Source organism: Pygoscelis adeliae, unplaced genomic scaffold, assembly GCF_000699105.1.
Source record: "Pygoscelis adeliae isolate BGI_AS28 unplaced genomic scaffold, ASM69910v1 Scaffold27, whole genome shotgun sequence".
Taxonomy (NCBI): domain Eukaryota; kingdom Metazoa; phylum Chordata; class Aves; order Sphenisciformes; family Spheniscidae; genus Pygoscelis; species Pygoscelis adeliae.
The window spans coordinates 8,171-23,218 of NW_008825410.1; the positions used below are offsets into that span (position 1 = coordinate 8,171).

Below are 15,048 nucleotides of genomic sequence, written 5' to 3' on the forward strand. Positions count from 1 at the left end.
ATGACTAGTGCTCCTGGAGACTGTGGCATCACAGGGGCTTGGCATATATACATGATGCACAAGAACTAGCTAATATGCCGGGCAGGTTTACTCGTGCTGGGTTTTATTGCTCTGGTCCTTTGTGCCTCTACTGTTGTGCCTCCCTTGTGTGGAGTGATTGCATGAAGCTGTTGTATAAAGATGGTTTCTGTTGGTTTCTATGTGGGAAACACTGGGGAAAATATCACACTGTGTCAGAGGGAAGTTTTATTCTTTAATTATTTTCAGCTTAATTGTTCCTTTGCTTTCCTGGGAATTTGCCAAGGATAATTACTAAGGCTCACAGCGAGAAACCATAAACCAAAGAAGAATCAGAACTAGAGTCTTTGACATGGTTTTACTTTTTGCTTGCAGTGACTTTGAGATGACTTCCTTAGTGTTACCAGGAATAGAGTTTACCTCCTAATTCTTCTTTTTTTGCCCCACTGACTGTTATAGGGTATTATGGGACAGAAAGGCTTGCCTGGTCCACCTGGCCCCCCTGGCGACAGCATACAAGGAAGCAAGGTAATCCAGTTTAATGTGATATCTGTCCAGTTTCTTCTCAAAACTGTATCTTAAGGAGATTCATTGTCTGTTTTTCTCTTTGCCACTGAGTCAGTGAACTCCTGCAAATACTCATTGTGTATTTAAGTTTCTTGTTCATAAGGCATGTAATATTTGCTTTAGCTGTTGAGTTTTCAGTATTGGTGGCACCCGATTGCTCTCGTATTATTCTTGTCATTATAAATATATTTAATCCGGAAAAAAAGTCTCATCTCTGCCACACCTTACTGATTATTTAGATTTAAAGGACACTCCAAAGAAAACATCCAGGGTTTTCTCTGGATGCCCTTGTAAAAGACAGTAACAGAGATCTACCATGACAAAATAAGTTAAACAACACATATAGGAATACAAAAGAAATTAGCCGGTCTCCCACATACTCAACAGGTTTTTACTCACCCAGTTCCAGCCATAACCACAACTTCTCTCCTTGTAAGGAGAAACACAAACATGGTAACATATTCTGAACATTCAAAGTTAATAAATTGCCTTGTCATAAATGTGTGGAAGAAAATTATTAAAACTGGAGGCTCTAGTGGAGAACAACCCAAGTTTCTCCTATTTCTCTGAAATCAGTGTGCTTAAAGTTGAGCATATGATTGAATATTTCCCTGGATCAGGAGGATTGTGCTCAGCTCTCCAACTCTAGACTATCAAACCACCACCATTCAGTAAGAGAGGCACTGTTTTAGTTGGGTTAGGAAAGATGCCTCTCTATACTGCGGTTGGCTGTAGATACTAAAACCACCAGGGAATTCACTGACAAAATAGGTTTTCGTTGGAAAGTAGTGACATGCTGAAACAAACAAAAAAAAATCATTAAAATGTACCTTGTTGGCAAAATGTTTCAAAAACCTTTCTTCGGTTCAGCGTGGAATTACTTCATACAAGCTTTACCAGAAAAGCACTGATTCCTTCTGAATTTTTGTTCAGTACTTGCTCTGATTCCAGCTTCAGTGTCTTCTATTTTTATATTCTTGTTCAATCATTTCCCTTTTTATACTGCAGAGAGCCCTTCCTTTTTTCAGTGTGAGGTGTTTCATAGCATAAAAACATACTTTACTGTGTTCTTTCTTTTCTCCTTATTGTATAAGTCTCTTTAACAGATTCTGATTTATCTTGTCTCAGGACTTTCCTAGACAGAGATCTCTACAGAGAGAGTTATGACTGTCTAGACCTTTGGTTCTGACCTCTTTGCAGTTTTCTTCTATATTAATTGTTATCAGTAACCACAAAGCTATTACGTATTTTAATGTGAGGGCATAAGGAACTTCTTACTTTCTTTTCTCTTCTTCCTTTGTTTGCTGAATCTCTGAAGGCCCTTTGCTCTATTCTTGTGGAAAACAGAAAAATTTCTGCCATCTCCATATGGCTTTATAGTATAGGAAAACTATTTCCTGCCTGGCTTTAATAGACATTTCTGATGTGTTTCCAGAATCTAATGCTTGGGATATATCTTTGTTAATTCTACGGGTATGTGAGGTTATTTATAAAAGCACAATTGCCATTCTGAACAGAAATGTTTCAGCAATCAAATGCATCTGATTATACATGAAAAAATATACAGATTATATAATATTTTTTCTGTTCCTGAAAAAAGATAAAGGTTAGTCAAAATATGCTCAGTGTGTACATATACATCTGTCTGTCTCCCTATCTCTATATAGATACACACAGAGTTTTGGATGTTATGTTGGCACTGCTATGAATAAATATCTAAAGCATATTTTAGAAGTGCAGAGACCTCAGTTTCATCATGGAAGTTTTCCAGTGGTGGAACACGGTCCACTGACACACAGTCAGAGAAAGGCATGTTTGTAATGTAAGGATGTGGAATTTAGGGATGTAGGAAAGTAACGTGCTCTGGCTATGGAAGGTCTGTGTCTTTCGGTTTGAGACCAAAACTGTAATGATACGGTGGATCAAACTCAGCTGGTGGTGTTTCTATTGCATTCCACGAGTTGTGTAGGTACAGTCTTGTCATTTAAATTTTCTGCCCTTAACAATCACTTTTTCTCATTATGATTATTTTTATTTAATTCTGAGGAACATCTTCTTTCTGAACAACTTTGGCAACTGTCTTGCTCCTGTAGTACCTGTTTCCTCCATACGCTGATGCTTGTTTCTCTTCTGTCCGTCTCTTCACAACCATGCCAAGCTTCATTCTTTTTGGCCACTCTTCATCAGCTTAAAGCTACTATGCTCCTGCATTTGAACTATCATTATCACTCCAAGTATTTTTTTTCATATATACATAGAGCTTGGTCTGCATATGGTAAGAACAGAATGTCAAAAATGAGATGGTTTTCGAGTAACTTTATGTTGATAGCTACTTTCACAGGTCTTCTTTTTTATGCTTGGTTTCCTTTCAAAACCACAGTCTAGACATTCTCAGATCTGCACTCAGTTCATAGAATGACATTTTTACATAGAAGTCTGCTTATTGATCAGTAATCTAGCAGGATATTAGGGTCAGGGATCCAAGGGTCTGCATTTTTACATGCATACCACTTTGGTTTTTATGATAAGACTGATTGTCAAGTTTGAATTTAATTATGTACGTGGATTGAACTGGCAAAGCAATAAATATTTTTAAATTAATCCAGCATACTTCTTGGTTTTTACTAAATGTTCAGTTATGGTATGTATGACAAATCATCATCTTGATTGATGGCACAAGTAGAGGAAGCAGGATTTGTTTCTGCAGTTGACATTTTAAAGGATAAAACTCACATGTGTGCCTGTGAGAAATGTCAGCAGTACAGGTATGAATTTTTTTAGAACAGTATGTCTCATTCAGTTTTCATTGCCTGAATGCCATCCTAACAATGTCAAATGGGCTGTAACAAATGGCAGCAATAAATCTATAGTTTTGTCAGATCTGACATTTATTATTAGTGAAGGACTGCTGGAATACACAGAATATCCTAATTCTGGTTCATATGTATGTGCTCTGCAGATCTGCCAAGGTGTTAATCAGGAAGCTGTGTGATGACCCTAGTCAGGAAGGATAGTCAGTCCCAGTGCTGGACAGCAAGCATTGAAACAAGCTGGCACACTGTTTCACTATGTTTAAAAGCCATTTGCATTAATAACCTACATGAATGACCGAGGAAGCACAATCCTGCTAAAAAGTGACTTAAAGTAAATTAGATTAAATAGTCACTGTGCGTACCTACAACCGTGCAAAATAAATTGCCCTGTGCATCGCACTGACTTAGGAATATTTCCTATTTGCAGGAAATTCTTTTTTTTTTTTCCCCCTAGTGAATCAGCTATGTAATTTGGTGTATCATAGTTTATTTTCCAGTCTCCAGAGTCTACATAACAGTGTCTGAATTTTTGCTGCTGTAAGAAATTGGGGCAAGGGGAAGGGGAGAAGTTCTGCTTACAGAGGCAAGAGGCTGCCAGTTAGCAGGTCAGCGATAGGTAGCCCCGATGACGAGCAGAGAATTTTAGCTCCCCAAGTTAGGGCTAGCAGACCAAGAGGCTCCCGCAGGGCAGGGCTGTAAAGGCAGTACTCCAGTGGAGATGTGAACGGTGGAGTGCAGTGGGTGCGTTTGCCTAGAACGGGGCAAGACCACAATGTACCCGTGTGCAAGCAGAAGCTCCCATCTCAGCAGGACTGAGATCTGGAATTTGGACAGGGAAAACCATCCATGGACCGTGACTCGTAGTATACTGCCTCTTCTAGGACCTGCATCTCATTGTCTAACTCCCAGTGAACTCCCAACTCATGGGAGTCAGGAGCCTGGAGTACAAGGAAGAGAAGGTTGACTTGGCTGTGCACTGTGCAGCTGCTTCTCCACCTGCAGAAATCCATAAGCCCCTACCCAGCACAGCAGGAAAAAGTCCTTCTGCACTAGTGTGCCTTTGGTGAAGGCTGGAGTCTTGATAAATTTGGAAACATTTTTGTATTTCTCTGCCCATTATGAGCAATATAACCCCTTTAGGCCCATTTGTGAGCAGCTATACAAGTATTAGTAAAAGATGCTTTAGCGAGACAGTCTGAGAGCTCTTGACTGAAAAATAAAACTAACCTTGTACTTGCATCTCGTAGGCTGGGTTTGGTACAGGTGATGACTGCTCCTGATCTCATTGACATTCTCTGGAGCTGGTTTTAGTATCTGCAGCGGGCACTGCTGTTATGTGAATTATGTATGTAATGTGCATTTATGTGCCAGGGAATATCATCATCTTTAGCTGTGTTTAAAATGTATGCAGCAGTTGATCTGAAAAAAATATTTGTGTTACTCTATTAAATAAAGCAGGAAAGTTTCTGGAAGCCAGATGCTGGGAAGGATTTTCTGTATGTATTTTATAACAGCTGTGTTTTTTAACATGTATGCCCACACTGCTAGCATGAACATGCTTTTCAAGTCTGTGTGCATGCAGCAGGGCATGTGTAACAATCATTATAAACAAATTTGAACTTTGTAGCTGGACTGATACTGTCTTTTGAAGTATCAGCAGAAAGATGTTCTGCTCTCCACATTGTGAAAAGCAGACATGTCTTTTTATTTACTTAAGATCAGAAAAACTAAGTCAACCCTGCAGAGATTCTGGGTGTGTATTTCTAGAGGACCTTTGTGTTGGACCTCGTTTTACTGCTTGTAGACTGGATGAGTAACTGTCTGAGCCTCAGTGAGGTTACTTTTGTCTTTCATCTGTTTCAGTGAAATGATAATATTTCATTTAATTAATCGGGAATAAATTCTTCATTATATGCTTTATAAAGGCTTCATGTGTGTTCTGAATCATACCCAGTTTATTTCTCCAGCTTCAGACCACTTCTATCTTGAAAATTATGTGCTTCATTGCATAATATATATATCTGGCTTTCTCTATGATGCAGAATGTTATAAAGTGAATAGATATGACATAGATCTAACTTTAATTTTCAGTTAAACTTACTTTCTGTTCAGGGAGAAAAAGGAAATCAAGGTTTTCCTGGACTAAAGGGATCAACAGGAATTGGCCTTCCTGGACCAAAGGTAAATCCTAGGTTTTGCGGTAAGGAAAAAAAGGTAATTTTTTTCTTCCTTTATTGGTCATTTGGTGTGACAGGTCTTTGAAGATAAATAGAAGGCAAAGACATTGTCTTGTATAGCTAGCAAGGTAAGTGCATACTTACCCATTGTCTGTGAAAATCCTAATTGTCATTAAGGACCAGGCTCTGAAGTAGGATCTAGAATGAGGTCGTACCTGTTAGCAGGAGAATAATATTGGTCAAATTAGGTATTCAATTATCTTTGATATTTTTCAGGTATTACAAAACGTTCTTTTATTTGCCAGGCTTTGACAAAAAAAGAATTGCTTTTTGACTAATGTCTTTTAAGGGCTTTGTTTTGACTCTTTTTTTTTTACAATGATTGAAGCCCAAGCTTGAATCTTTCCTTACTGAATAGCTTCCTGGTTGACATAAAAATTGTAAGAATTTCCTACACATACCTATTCCCATCTAACAAATTTTGCGCAAAGAGAATTTAAATACTTTGGCTATTTATTAGTGATTTTCAGATGTGCAGCTTCTGATGGGAGCAGCCTAGCCAAAGGAAACCAAGGCTCATGGTCAATGTGGATGTGCAGACCAACTGTGTGCATACACAAGAGAGAACAGTGTGCCCAGGCGGAATGAGCGTTGATGTAAACGCACGATACAGTACACCACCTTTAATTCACAGCATATGCCTGGGCCAGCTGGGCAGTCCCTCCACAATAATTACAACATAGCTGAAATATTGAATTTATTGTGAAGGCTCTGTCTGGAAAGCCTGAGAAAAAAATCCATGGCAGTCTTCATGGGAGAGCAGAGATGATCAGGCTCTCTAACTTTAAGAAGTTACCCAAATAAGAGTTCAATCCCCTCTGTAGTCACGAGGCAGGCAGTACCCATTCAAAGCCCCAGCCATTTGTTGCCTGCACTAATGATGTTCATGGTCTACACTAGCTTATTTTCTCAGACTTTTGTATTATTCAAGCTACTACAGCTTGGAGCTTTTATGCAACAGTGACTATCAAGCTCTTTCACACAGCTTCAAATTTCTGCCTCCTAATTCTGTTTTCTCTCAGATGCCAAATACTACATACTATAATAATAATTGCAATATTTTCACTGTTCTTCATATTCATCTTGTATCTTGACTAATCTTCATGACCCAGTGTAAATCTTTCCAAATACAATTTTTCTGTTTGCTACTAATACAGCAGACTTGTCACACATGGAAAGGAGTGGTTTAGTTCAGTAGGAATTTCATATAAGTGCCAAATACCAGAGAGATCAGGTTTTAGTATATTTATGTGTAAGAGAGTAGCAGCACCACCGCAGTCAGTAGATCATATTTGCTCTCCCTTATGCTGACATTAACTTTGATGAGGTTAGATTCAACTCATGGACAGGTAATAGGAAGTAATATCCTTTGCTGGATGTTATGATTTTGTGAAATAGAATAGAAACTGTCTTCCAAGAGCTTACTTAGTGGAGACTGGTTTTCTTAACGCTGTGGAGAAGCTATGTACAGCTTTCAGGTTTATACCAGTTTAAATAAGATCAGAATCAGACTGAGAGAGCCAAAAGGGTTCCTTAAAATTGATAGGAATCACCACGGTGAACGCTGTAACACAGGAGGTGTCTATGTGATTCCATTGGCTGGGTAATAATGAGGAATAACGTCAAAATGGGCGGTAATCTATATAAATTTCTAAGCTCTGAAGTTTCATGTGAAATGTAAGCTGTTCAGTAGCTTCCAGAGAGAAGTAAAAAACTGTCCTGCATAATCTCCTTCTTGAAGAAATGTCTAATTTAGAACCTGAATCTTTTGATAGTGTTTCATATCTGCGTTATGTGAAAACTGTCTCTTGAAATACTGTAATGTTGAACCCTTTCTCTTTTTGGAAATCAAAAGGTCTAGTCACTTGAGGAAAAAAGTGCAGAATTGCTTCTAAATGTGAAACTACATATTTTCCAATGGATGTAACAGTCCAAGCATGCCTTTTCCTCTGTTCTTTGCAAGCTCCCAGTTTTTCATGTGGGTTCTATACAAAGCTGGTGTGAGTTTCAGTACATTGGCTGATCTGAGGCAGTTATGTCTCTCCATAGGTCTGAATTAACATAGGTCCAGTATAAACATTGTTTTAGAGTTCAAGAAAATCAAAGAACAGTGAAAAATTATATATTCTGGACATTTGCATAAAGATGTCTTTACCCCTCACTCCTGAATTAAGGTAATTTTTCATATAAATTTCTTAAAGATGTTTTTACTGCCCATCTTGCTTTCTCTGAGAGCCTGTTTTCAGATGTTCTTTTCATAATACATACAAGATAAACCAGCCACACACAAAAAAAAACCATTAGAAAATGTATCTTAAAAGCTCATTGAACCATAACCCAGCTCTGACTATCAACAAAACTGGAGTTACTGACTGTGTTTAATACGGTTGTTTTAAACTAGGGAGACTATGGAGATAAAGGTGATCCAGGGAGCAAAGGTGCCAAAGGAGAGATTGGAGACCCAGGACCTCCAGGACCAAAGGTAAAACGCATTTTCGTATTATTTAATTTTGCACAACAGAAATTGGCTTTTCTGTTTTTGCCAAATTGACAAATTTGGCTTTTGTTACTTATCTCACCCTACATGTTTTCAGGGAATTTGGGGAAGAAAAGGTGAACCTGGTCTTTCGGTAAGTATGTACATGAATTAATTTAAAGGGTAGGAGTTTATTTTGGGAAAACAGTTAAAGGCTATGTGATGTTACACAAGGTTGTTTATGGGGCATTGCATTCCCTGCATTTTTGTAAATAAATAAATAAATACATATATTTCAGCATACTTAAAACTAGAACACGCAGCAAATTAATTCTTCTCTCTTTCAGAGAGAAGAAGTTATCAGACTTATCAATGAAATATGTGGTAAGCATTCCAGTACGGAAAAAAAATAGTTCTAATAAAACACACTGAATTTATATTGACTGAATGGATTTGTCCTCTGCATGTTTGTGTGTAAGGATACCACTGACGTGAAAACGATGCTCGCTGTGTTGCCAGAGCTATACTGGAAGTAATTTGGTCCAGCTCTGTTTCTATTTATCAGTAACTATAAATTAATTCATTAATTGAGCTTTAACTGACTGTAAATCTGATATATGAGTTCAATTTGTTTTTATGAAGGTGGTTTCTCATAAAATGTCTGAAATGGTTATTTTTCTAGGTTGTGGTATCAGATGTAAAGTAACACCACTGGAACTAGTATTTGTCATTGACAGTTCAGAAAGTGTTGGACCAGATAACTTCAATATTATCAAAACTTTTATGAAAACAGTCATTGACAAGGTATCGGCCAACCATGTTACAACCCGCATTGGCATTATCAACTTCAGCCATAAAGTGGAGTTGGTGTCTTCTCTGAAGCAATACACAACCAAAGAATACCTGAAATCAGCTGTTGATAAAATGCCCTACTTAGGAGAAGGCACGTACACAGCTTCTGCTATCCAAGAAGCCATTCAGTTATTTCAGGCAGCACGCCCAGCAGTAAGAAAAGTGGCTGTTGTAATAACAGATGGACAAGCAGACACTCGTGATAAAGTACAGCTGGATACTGTAGTAAGAGAGGCCCATGCTACGAACATTGAGATATTTGTCATTGGGATCATTCAAAGGACTGATCCTCATTATGATGATTTTCTGAAAGAAATGCAGCTCATTGCAACAGACCCTGATGAAGAACATGTTTACCAGATAGATGACTTCATGACGCTTTCAGGTAAAAGAAACTATTTTAGTAAGAGGAAACTTGAAATAAGCATATAAGAGAGTTTGGCCTTTCCCATAGCAAGGCAAGGCAGCCTGCTGAAGGGAAGCTTCTGTTTCTCTTTTGGATGCAGCTCTTTCTTCTGTTTCTCTTCTTCTTTGGCCAAATGAAACCTTTGCCGAATTGTTACCTCTTGCAGAAACAATAAAAAACAATGAACATCAGTTTGCTGAGCCGAGGCCTTCTTTGGGGCACTCCTCTTTTGTGAGAGCTTGCATCAGCCTTCCCTCGCAGTCCTTTTGTGCTTGGGCATGGTTTCATCCCAGAGAGGTGCAGATTTCCTTCCACCTTGACACAACATCTCTGTCTCTTTCTCTCTATATATTTCATATGGCTCTTGTCAGTCTTGGAGTCCCTCCAAGTGCTCTTACAAGCACTCTTTTGGGTTTTTTTCTGAAAGCCATAGGGAAACCTATGCTTTCATCCTGATTCTAGGGGAAAAGTGGTGGAGCAACACACAAGGGAATGGGGGCTGATAGCACATTGTATATTTCAAACTGTGGCTTGAAAAAATCCTGTGGCAACAGATGGAATCAGGAGAAAATCCGGAGGAAACCAATAATGACCCATGAAGAAAAAAATATATTGATCTAGACTAACTGCAGACTAGCCTTATAAAGTATATTTTTCCTGAGCATGAACTTATTTTGCTACGCTGACCCTGTGGATGGAGTTAAGTCTGGATTTAAGGCGTTAACAGTGAGAAGAGAGTCCAAGCTAAGGTTCTGGTCCCAGCTGGGATTAAACTTAGGCCTCTGACTCAGGCTCCAGCATTCAACTTAAAAGTATTCCCAGTCACTGAATTTTTTTGTGCAAATAAGTAGAATGTGTTGCCCAGTTTTTCTTTTTCCTTCTTACACGTAAACACTTTCTTTCCTTCACTCTGGTTTTTTTTTTCTTCACTGTTGAGCTATGACTCTTGCTTAAAAAAGGGTCTTGGTATTTTTATCTGTTCCTTCTTAAAAGAAAAAAAGGGCCTTAAAATCAAATAATTCAGAGAGTGCATTACTTTATTACTTCTTATTTGCATTTTGACATAACTTTAGATGATGGTCTTTCACAAGTCACTATCATTGAAGATTTAGGGTTAATACTGCACTAAAAGCTTGTGGTGAATCATTACGACTTTTCTTGATTACCCTTAATAAATTTCATAATTTTGTTAATCATTTCAGCTCTTGAAAATAAACTGATCACAAAAATCTGTGAGAATGTGTCTGAAGTCTACACCAGAAATGATAATGTTTTATCTCCATCTCCAAGTCCGGAATCTGAAATTGCTAGTGAAGATACTAATAGCCAGTTACATAAAATGACTACTTCAGATATTTATATGCTCCCTACGGAAGGAATCAGTTACCCAGTAAGTAAAGAAGTAACAATTATCAAATGTTTTTAGAAGATGTGTGTCTATTTGAATTCAAATACTCTCTATTTCACCATTCACCAGTCTTCTAATATTCAGTTTAATTTCTTTGAATAAGAGCTCCCTCAGTAGGTGTGACTGATTTAGGTTTGGGGCTTGTAATACCTCCAGACAGATCTGTGTGACACTGCGGGTCAATTTTGACATTCTGTATCATTAGGAAAAATAAATGTAAACCTGGATTTATAGATGCTAACTTTATAAAGCGTGTGATAAGGATCACAGGTAGGATTAGTTCTAAGCGATTAGATGCTCACACACTTGGTTCTGGCTAGCCATGGTTATAGTTAAATCTTCAAAACTATTGAATTACTATCAGAAATAAACACAGCCTTTTTGTAGACCTGGAGAAGAAATGCAGTATGCAAAGGGTTGGATAAATTGTCTGCACATTTACATTTCACCTAGACTTCAATTTTCAGAGTCCCAATGACTCTGAAGAGTTTTCTTAAACTGACTGAGTGTGTCAGTAGTGGCCTGTAAATGGGAAGATATTGAATAGTATCAAATTCCTTCCCGTTCTCAGTAGGTAACCAGCATGTGGGATTACTGCAGTCGTTTGTACTGTACTAAGATCCTTGCAAATCTTCTTGAATATACTAAAACGCTAGAGAGCCAAATTTTTATATAATAGTCTTAATTTGAAGAGCAGGGTTGGCTTCTTAACACTTCTATCAAGGTAAACTCTAAAATTCTAATGATTAGCAACTGGCTGTTAGCTAGAAACAGGAAAATGGGTCATTAGTCACTTGGCTTGATACAGGCAAGGACACATCTATGAGACAATCTTATTAATGGGATGTGATTCCCATAACACAAGTTTTGGAGATTTTTGCTGTATCAAGGGATTCCACATCCAAAAAGATCTTTGGAGGAGCATAATGTACATGTGTTTTTCTATCAATAACAAGTATCCTGTTCCTCCTGCCTGCCGTTTTCCATTTCTTGGCAGATTGAAGATGTCAGATCATTCCCAGTGAGTGTACTAGATGTTAAGAAGCGCTGATTTGCCCCAGAGTTCCTTCCATTTTTTGTTTTATTTATATTACAGACTAAGTGGTGACTGAAATTTTGCTTCAATGGAATGAATTCAGCTTAGTGACTAAATTGAAGGCATTACTTTGCCTTTTCATTCAGTTCTCAGTGTCAGAAAATTATGGTCACATACTGAGTAATCACTAGAAGGAGGTCTGAACCCACCTGTTGTTAATGATATTTTCTCACACGTTATTTAGGAAAAGTTTCCTACATAATTCTCTCGATTTTTTCTCTTAGCATCTGAGCCCAGATGGAATTTTAAGTTATAAGATTTTGACTCCTTTTGCAGCTTAGTCCACCACGGACCAGATATACTGAGCCACTGCCATCTGCTCAGGATCACACTGCGACTACCTCTGCTCACAGAGAATCGAGATTTCCCCTGCTTTATGACATATCTGAAATCAGGTCTCAGAGTCCAGTTGTCAATTCTTTGTTCAACGTAACAGCTACTGAAGATCACCACCTAACTGTGTTGCAAACACAGGTAGCAACAACCCAAAAAGGTAAGTAATAAATACTGTCCTCAAATATTGGGTAGCAAGTCTGCACCAAAAAAAACAACGAGCAAACCCCACTCCCTCCCCCAATACAGTTACTAGATTTTATCACCTTTGGTTTTTCTGGGTGCTCTGTCTACAGACATCACACAGTGAGAGCCAGATTTTCAAACCTAGATGACAAACAACCCTTGCGTACCAATTGTGTGCTTAGGTATTTAAATAGCAGCTTGGTTCTTACATCAGGATTTAGGCAGTCTCATTTCAAACTGATCCTGTATTTGTTTAGGCCTGTTCAGGTAACTCATTAATAGAAATGGAATTTGGCTACAAATTTGAGAGAGGCATATATACTCCCAGGCACTGCAAGAAAGAAAAAAAAAAAAGGGGGTGCTCTTCTTGCTGAAGGAAGCACTTCTAGGATAACGTAACTTCTCCCCAGAATCCAAGCTAACTTTTACTGATATACTTTCAGATCCAAGGTGCTTGGAACCTATGAAACCAGGGGATTGTCGGGACTACGTGGTGAAATGGTATTATGACAAGAATGGCAATTCTTGTGGCCAGTTCTGGTATGGAGGTTGTAATGGTACCAACAATAGATTTGAAACAGAAAAAGAATGTCGAGAAACCTGCATTGATTGATGAATAAGTAAGTTGTCTCCACCAGGTCCTCCTTCAATCACCTCTTTTCCAGGCTAAAAAGATTTAGTCTACTTAAGTGTCTCCCATACTATACATACATATTATATCATCTTTTATACCTTTGAACAACCTTGATATGTTTGTCTGAACCTTTTTGAGATGGTGGGACCAGAAGTGCACTTGGTAGTCATGGATTTATACAGTGACACAGTGAGGCTTTCTACTTTGTTCTCTATTCCTTATCTTATAGTTTCTACCATTGTATTTGATTTTGGACCATTACTGAGATTGGAGGTGATATTTTCATAGATCATAATTCCAAGACTTCATCTATAGGATGAGCTGAGAACCCATCATATTATATGTGAATTTATGATCATTTTTCCCCTCGCATATTATTTCACAGATACCAAAACTCAGTTTTCCTTTTCCACTCACAGCCTACACAGTCAATATCACAAGGTCCTTCTGCAATTTCATGCAGTCACCCCTTTGCTTTACTACTTCAGAGTAACACAGTATTGTCACCAACTTTGTCACCTCGCTTTTTACTCCCTTCTTTAGATCTCTTACAACTACATTGAGTAGGACAGACCATAGCATACATCCTCCAGTGGCTTCTCTCCACTGACCATTTATCCCTTTCCTTTGCTTTATTCTTGTTACCAGTTACAAATTAGAAGACTGTCCCTCTCAAACCAGTATAACTTTCCTTTGGGGAGGGACCTTGTGTTTTGGAAACCCAAGCAGACTGTACTAACTGCCTTAGGTCCACATGCTTAGTGAGTGAGGCTTGGACTTCAAAGAGGTCGCTTATCAGTAGTGCCTAACTACCTTTACAAAAGCCATATAGCTCATCCCCAATAAATTGTATTCAATATTTCATCTTTCAGTACAGGAAAATTCTATTGAACTGCAGCGTGTGTTTTTCTAAACATTTCAGGAAAATTAAACAAGTCCTTATTTCTTCTAGAAATGGCTGCTGTTTGGAGTTTTTAGAGCTAGAAGTTCATGTGTATTGAGGAAGAACTGACCGAGAAGAATCCAAAGTGATGCGTTAACTTGAATATATTACTACCACGCTCTACTACTTTCCTCACTACGGTATTCACATTAACTAGATTCCTGTATAACGTATGTTATCTGCAACACCATAGCAATAACTTACAATCACACATACACACACACTGGAACATACCTTTTCCCTCCAAATTTATGTTAACTTGTTACTACTACATGTGGCAATGATGAGATTCTATTTTTAGGATTAAAACGTCAAAAGTGTTTACACTTAGCATTTAATGACAGAGGTCTCTCGGTGTCACAGAAGAATAAACTATGCTCTAGTTTTAAACAAGAGTAAGTGGTTCCTGAAATTAGCACTCTTAATACAGCATTTAGAGACATAAATTAAGATTTCCATTAATTAGAGTACCTCTTTGGAATGTAAATACCACAGCTATAGGTAGAGGGTTCCTCCCCCCCATTAAAGCACATTTGGATTAACATCCATATAATCTTTTTGATTATAATGGTAGGACTTTCATTCAGAATTACATTAAAAACAGGATTCTTCATGTCCTTTAGGCTAGTCAGTACATTTCAATTTCTCAGGGCCTCTGTGTTAAAAAGAAAAGTTATTTCACTCTAATATAGGCTATTAAATTAAAAAAGAGAAAAGCACTGAAAGATGTATATAAATGTTTACTTGTATCCTTTCTACTTTTAGCCATAATCCTATATTAACGTGTCGTTAAAACCGAAAATGATGAGCATGTGATTAAAATGGAAAGCAATACCTCTTACAGAGTCGTGCATTGTTATTTACATGTATGGATGCATGTATGGACAATTCTTGATACATTAAAAAATTGCTTGCACAATTTCCCCCTGCCATGTAACCAAATGATAGCATGTACCACGCAAAATGAACTTGTTTGCAGCAGACAGGGTGCAAACCTAATTCTATGGAAAGATGTGCTTGAAGTACAGTTTAAAAGTTTTTAATTTTTTTTTTCAAAAAAACTGGCCTTGTTAGTGAGT

The 15,048-nt window shown here is 37.9% G+C and overlaps 1 protein-coding gene across 2 annotated transcripts in view; it reads left to right on the forward strand.

Moving 5' to 3' along the window:
* The window catches only part of LOC103922364 (collagen alpha-1(XXVIII) chain-like), a 17,092-nt gene extending 2,325 nt beyond the window's left edge, over positions 1-14,767 (forward strand). The window contains exons 2-11 of one of the 2 annotated variants that reach the window (XM_009330488.1): positions 478-546; positions 5,511-5,579; positions 8,037-8,117; positions 8,230-8,265; positions 8,459-8,495; positions 8,794-9,348; positions 10,572-10,759; positions 12,150-12,366; positions 12,836-13,012; positions 13,979-14,767. In XM_009330488.1, coding sequence (XP_009328763.1) covers positions 478-546; positions 5,511-5,579; positions 8,037-8,117; positions 8,230-8,265; positions 8,459-8,495; positions 8,794-9,348; positions 10,572-10,759; positions 12,150-12,366; positions 12,836-13,005 — 1,422 coding nt within the window. In that variant the 3' untranslated portion in view covers positions 13,006-13,012; positions 13,979-14,767. Of the gene's footprint in view, positions 1-477; positions 547-5,510; positions 5,580-8,036; positions 8,118-8,229; positions 8,266-8,458; positions 8,496-8,793; positions 9,349-10,571; positions 10,760-12,097; positions 12,367-12,835; positions 13,013-13,978 lie in introns of those variants that run through there. The other variant, XM_009330489.1, reaches the window with a different exon arrangement.
* Positions 14,768-15,048: the final 281 nt, after the last annotated feature.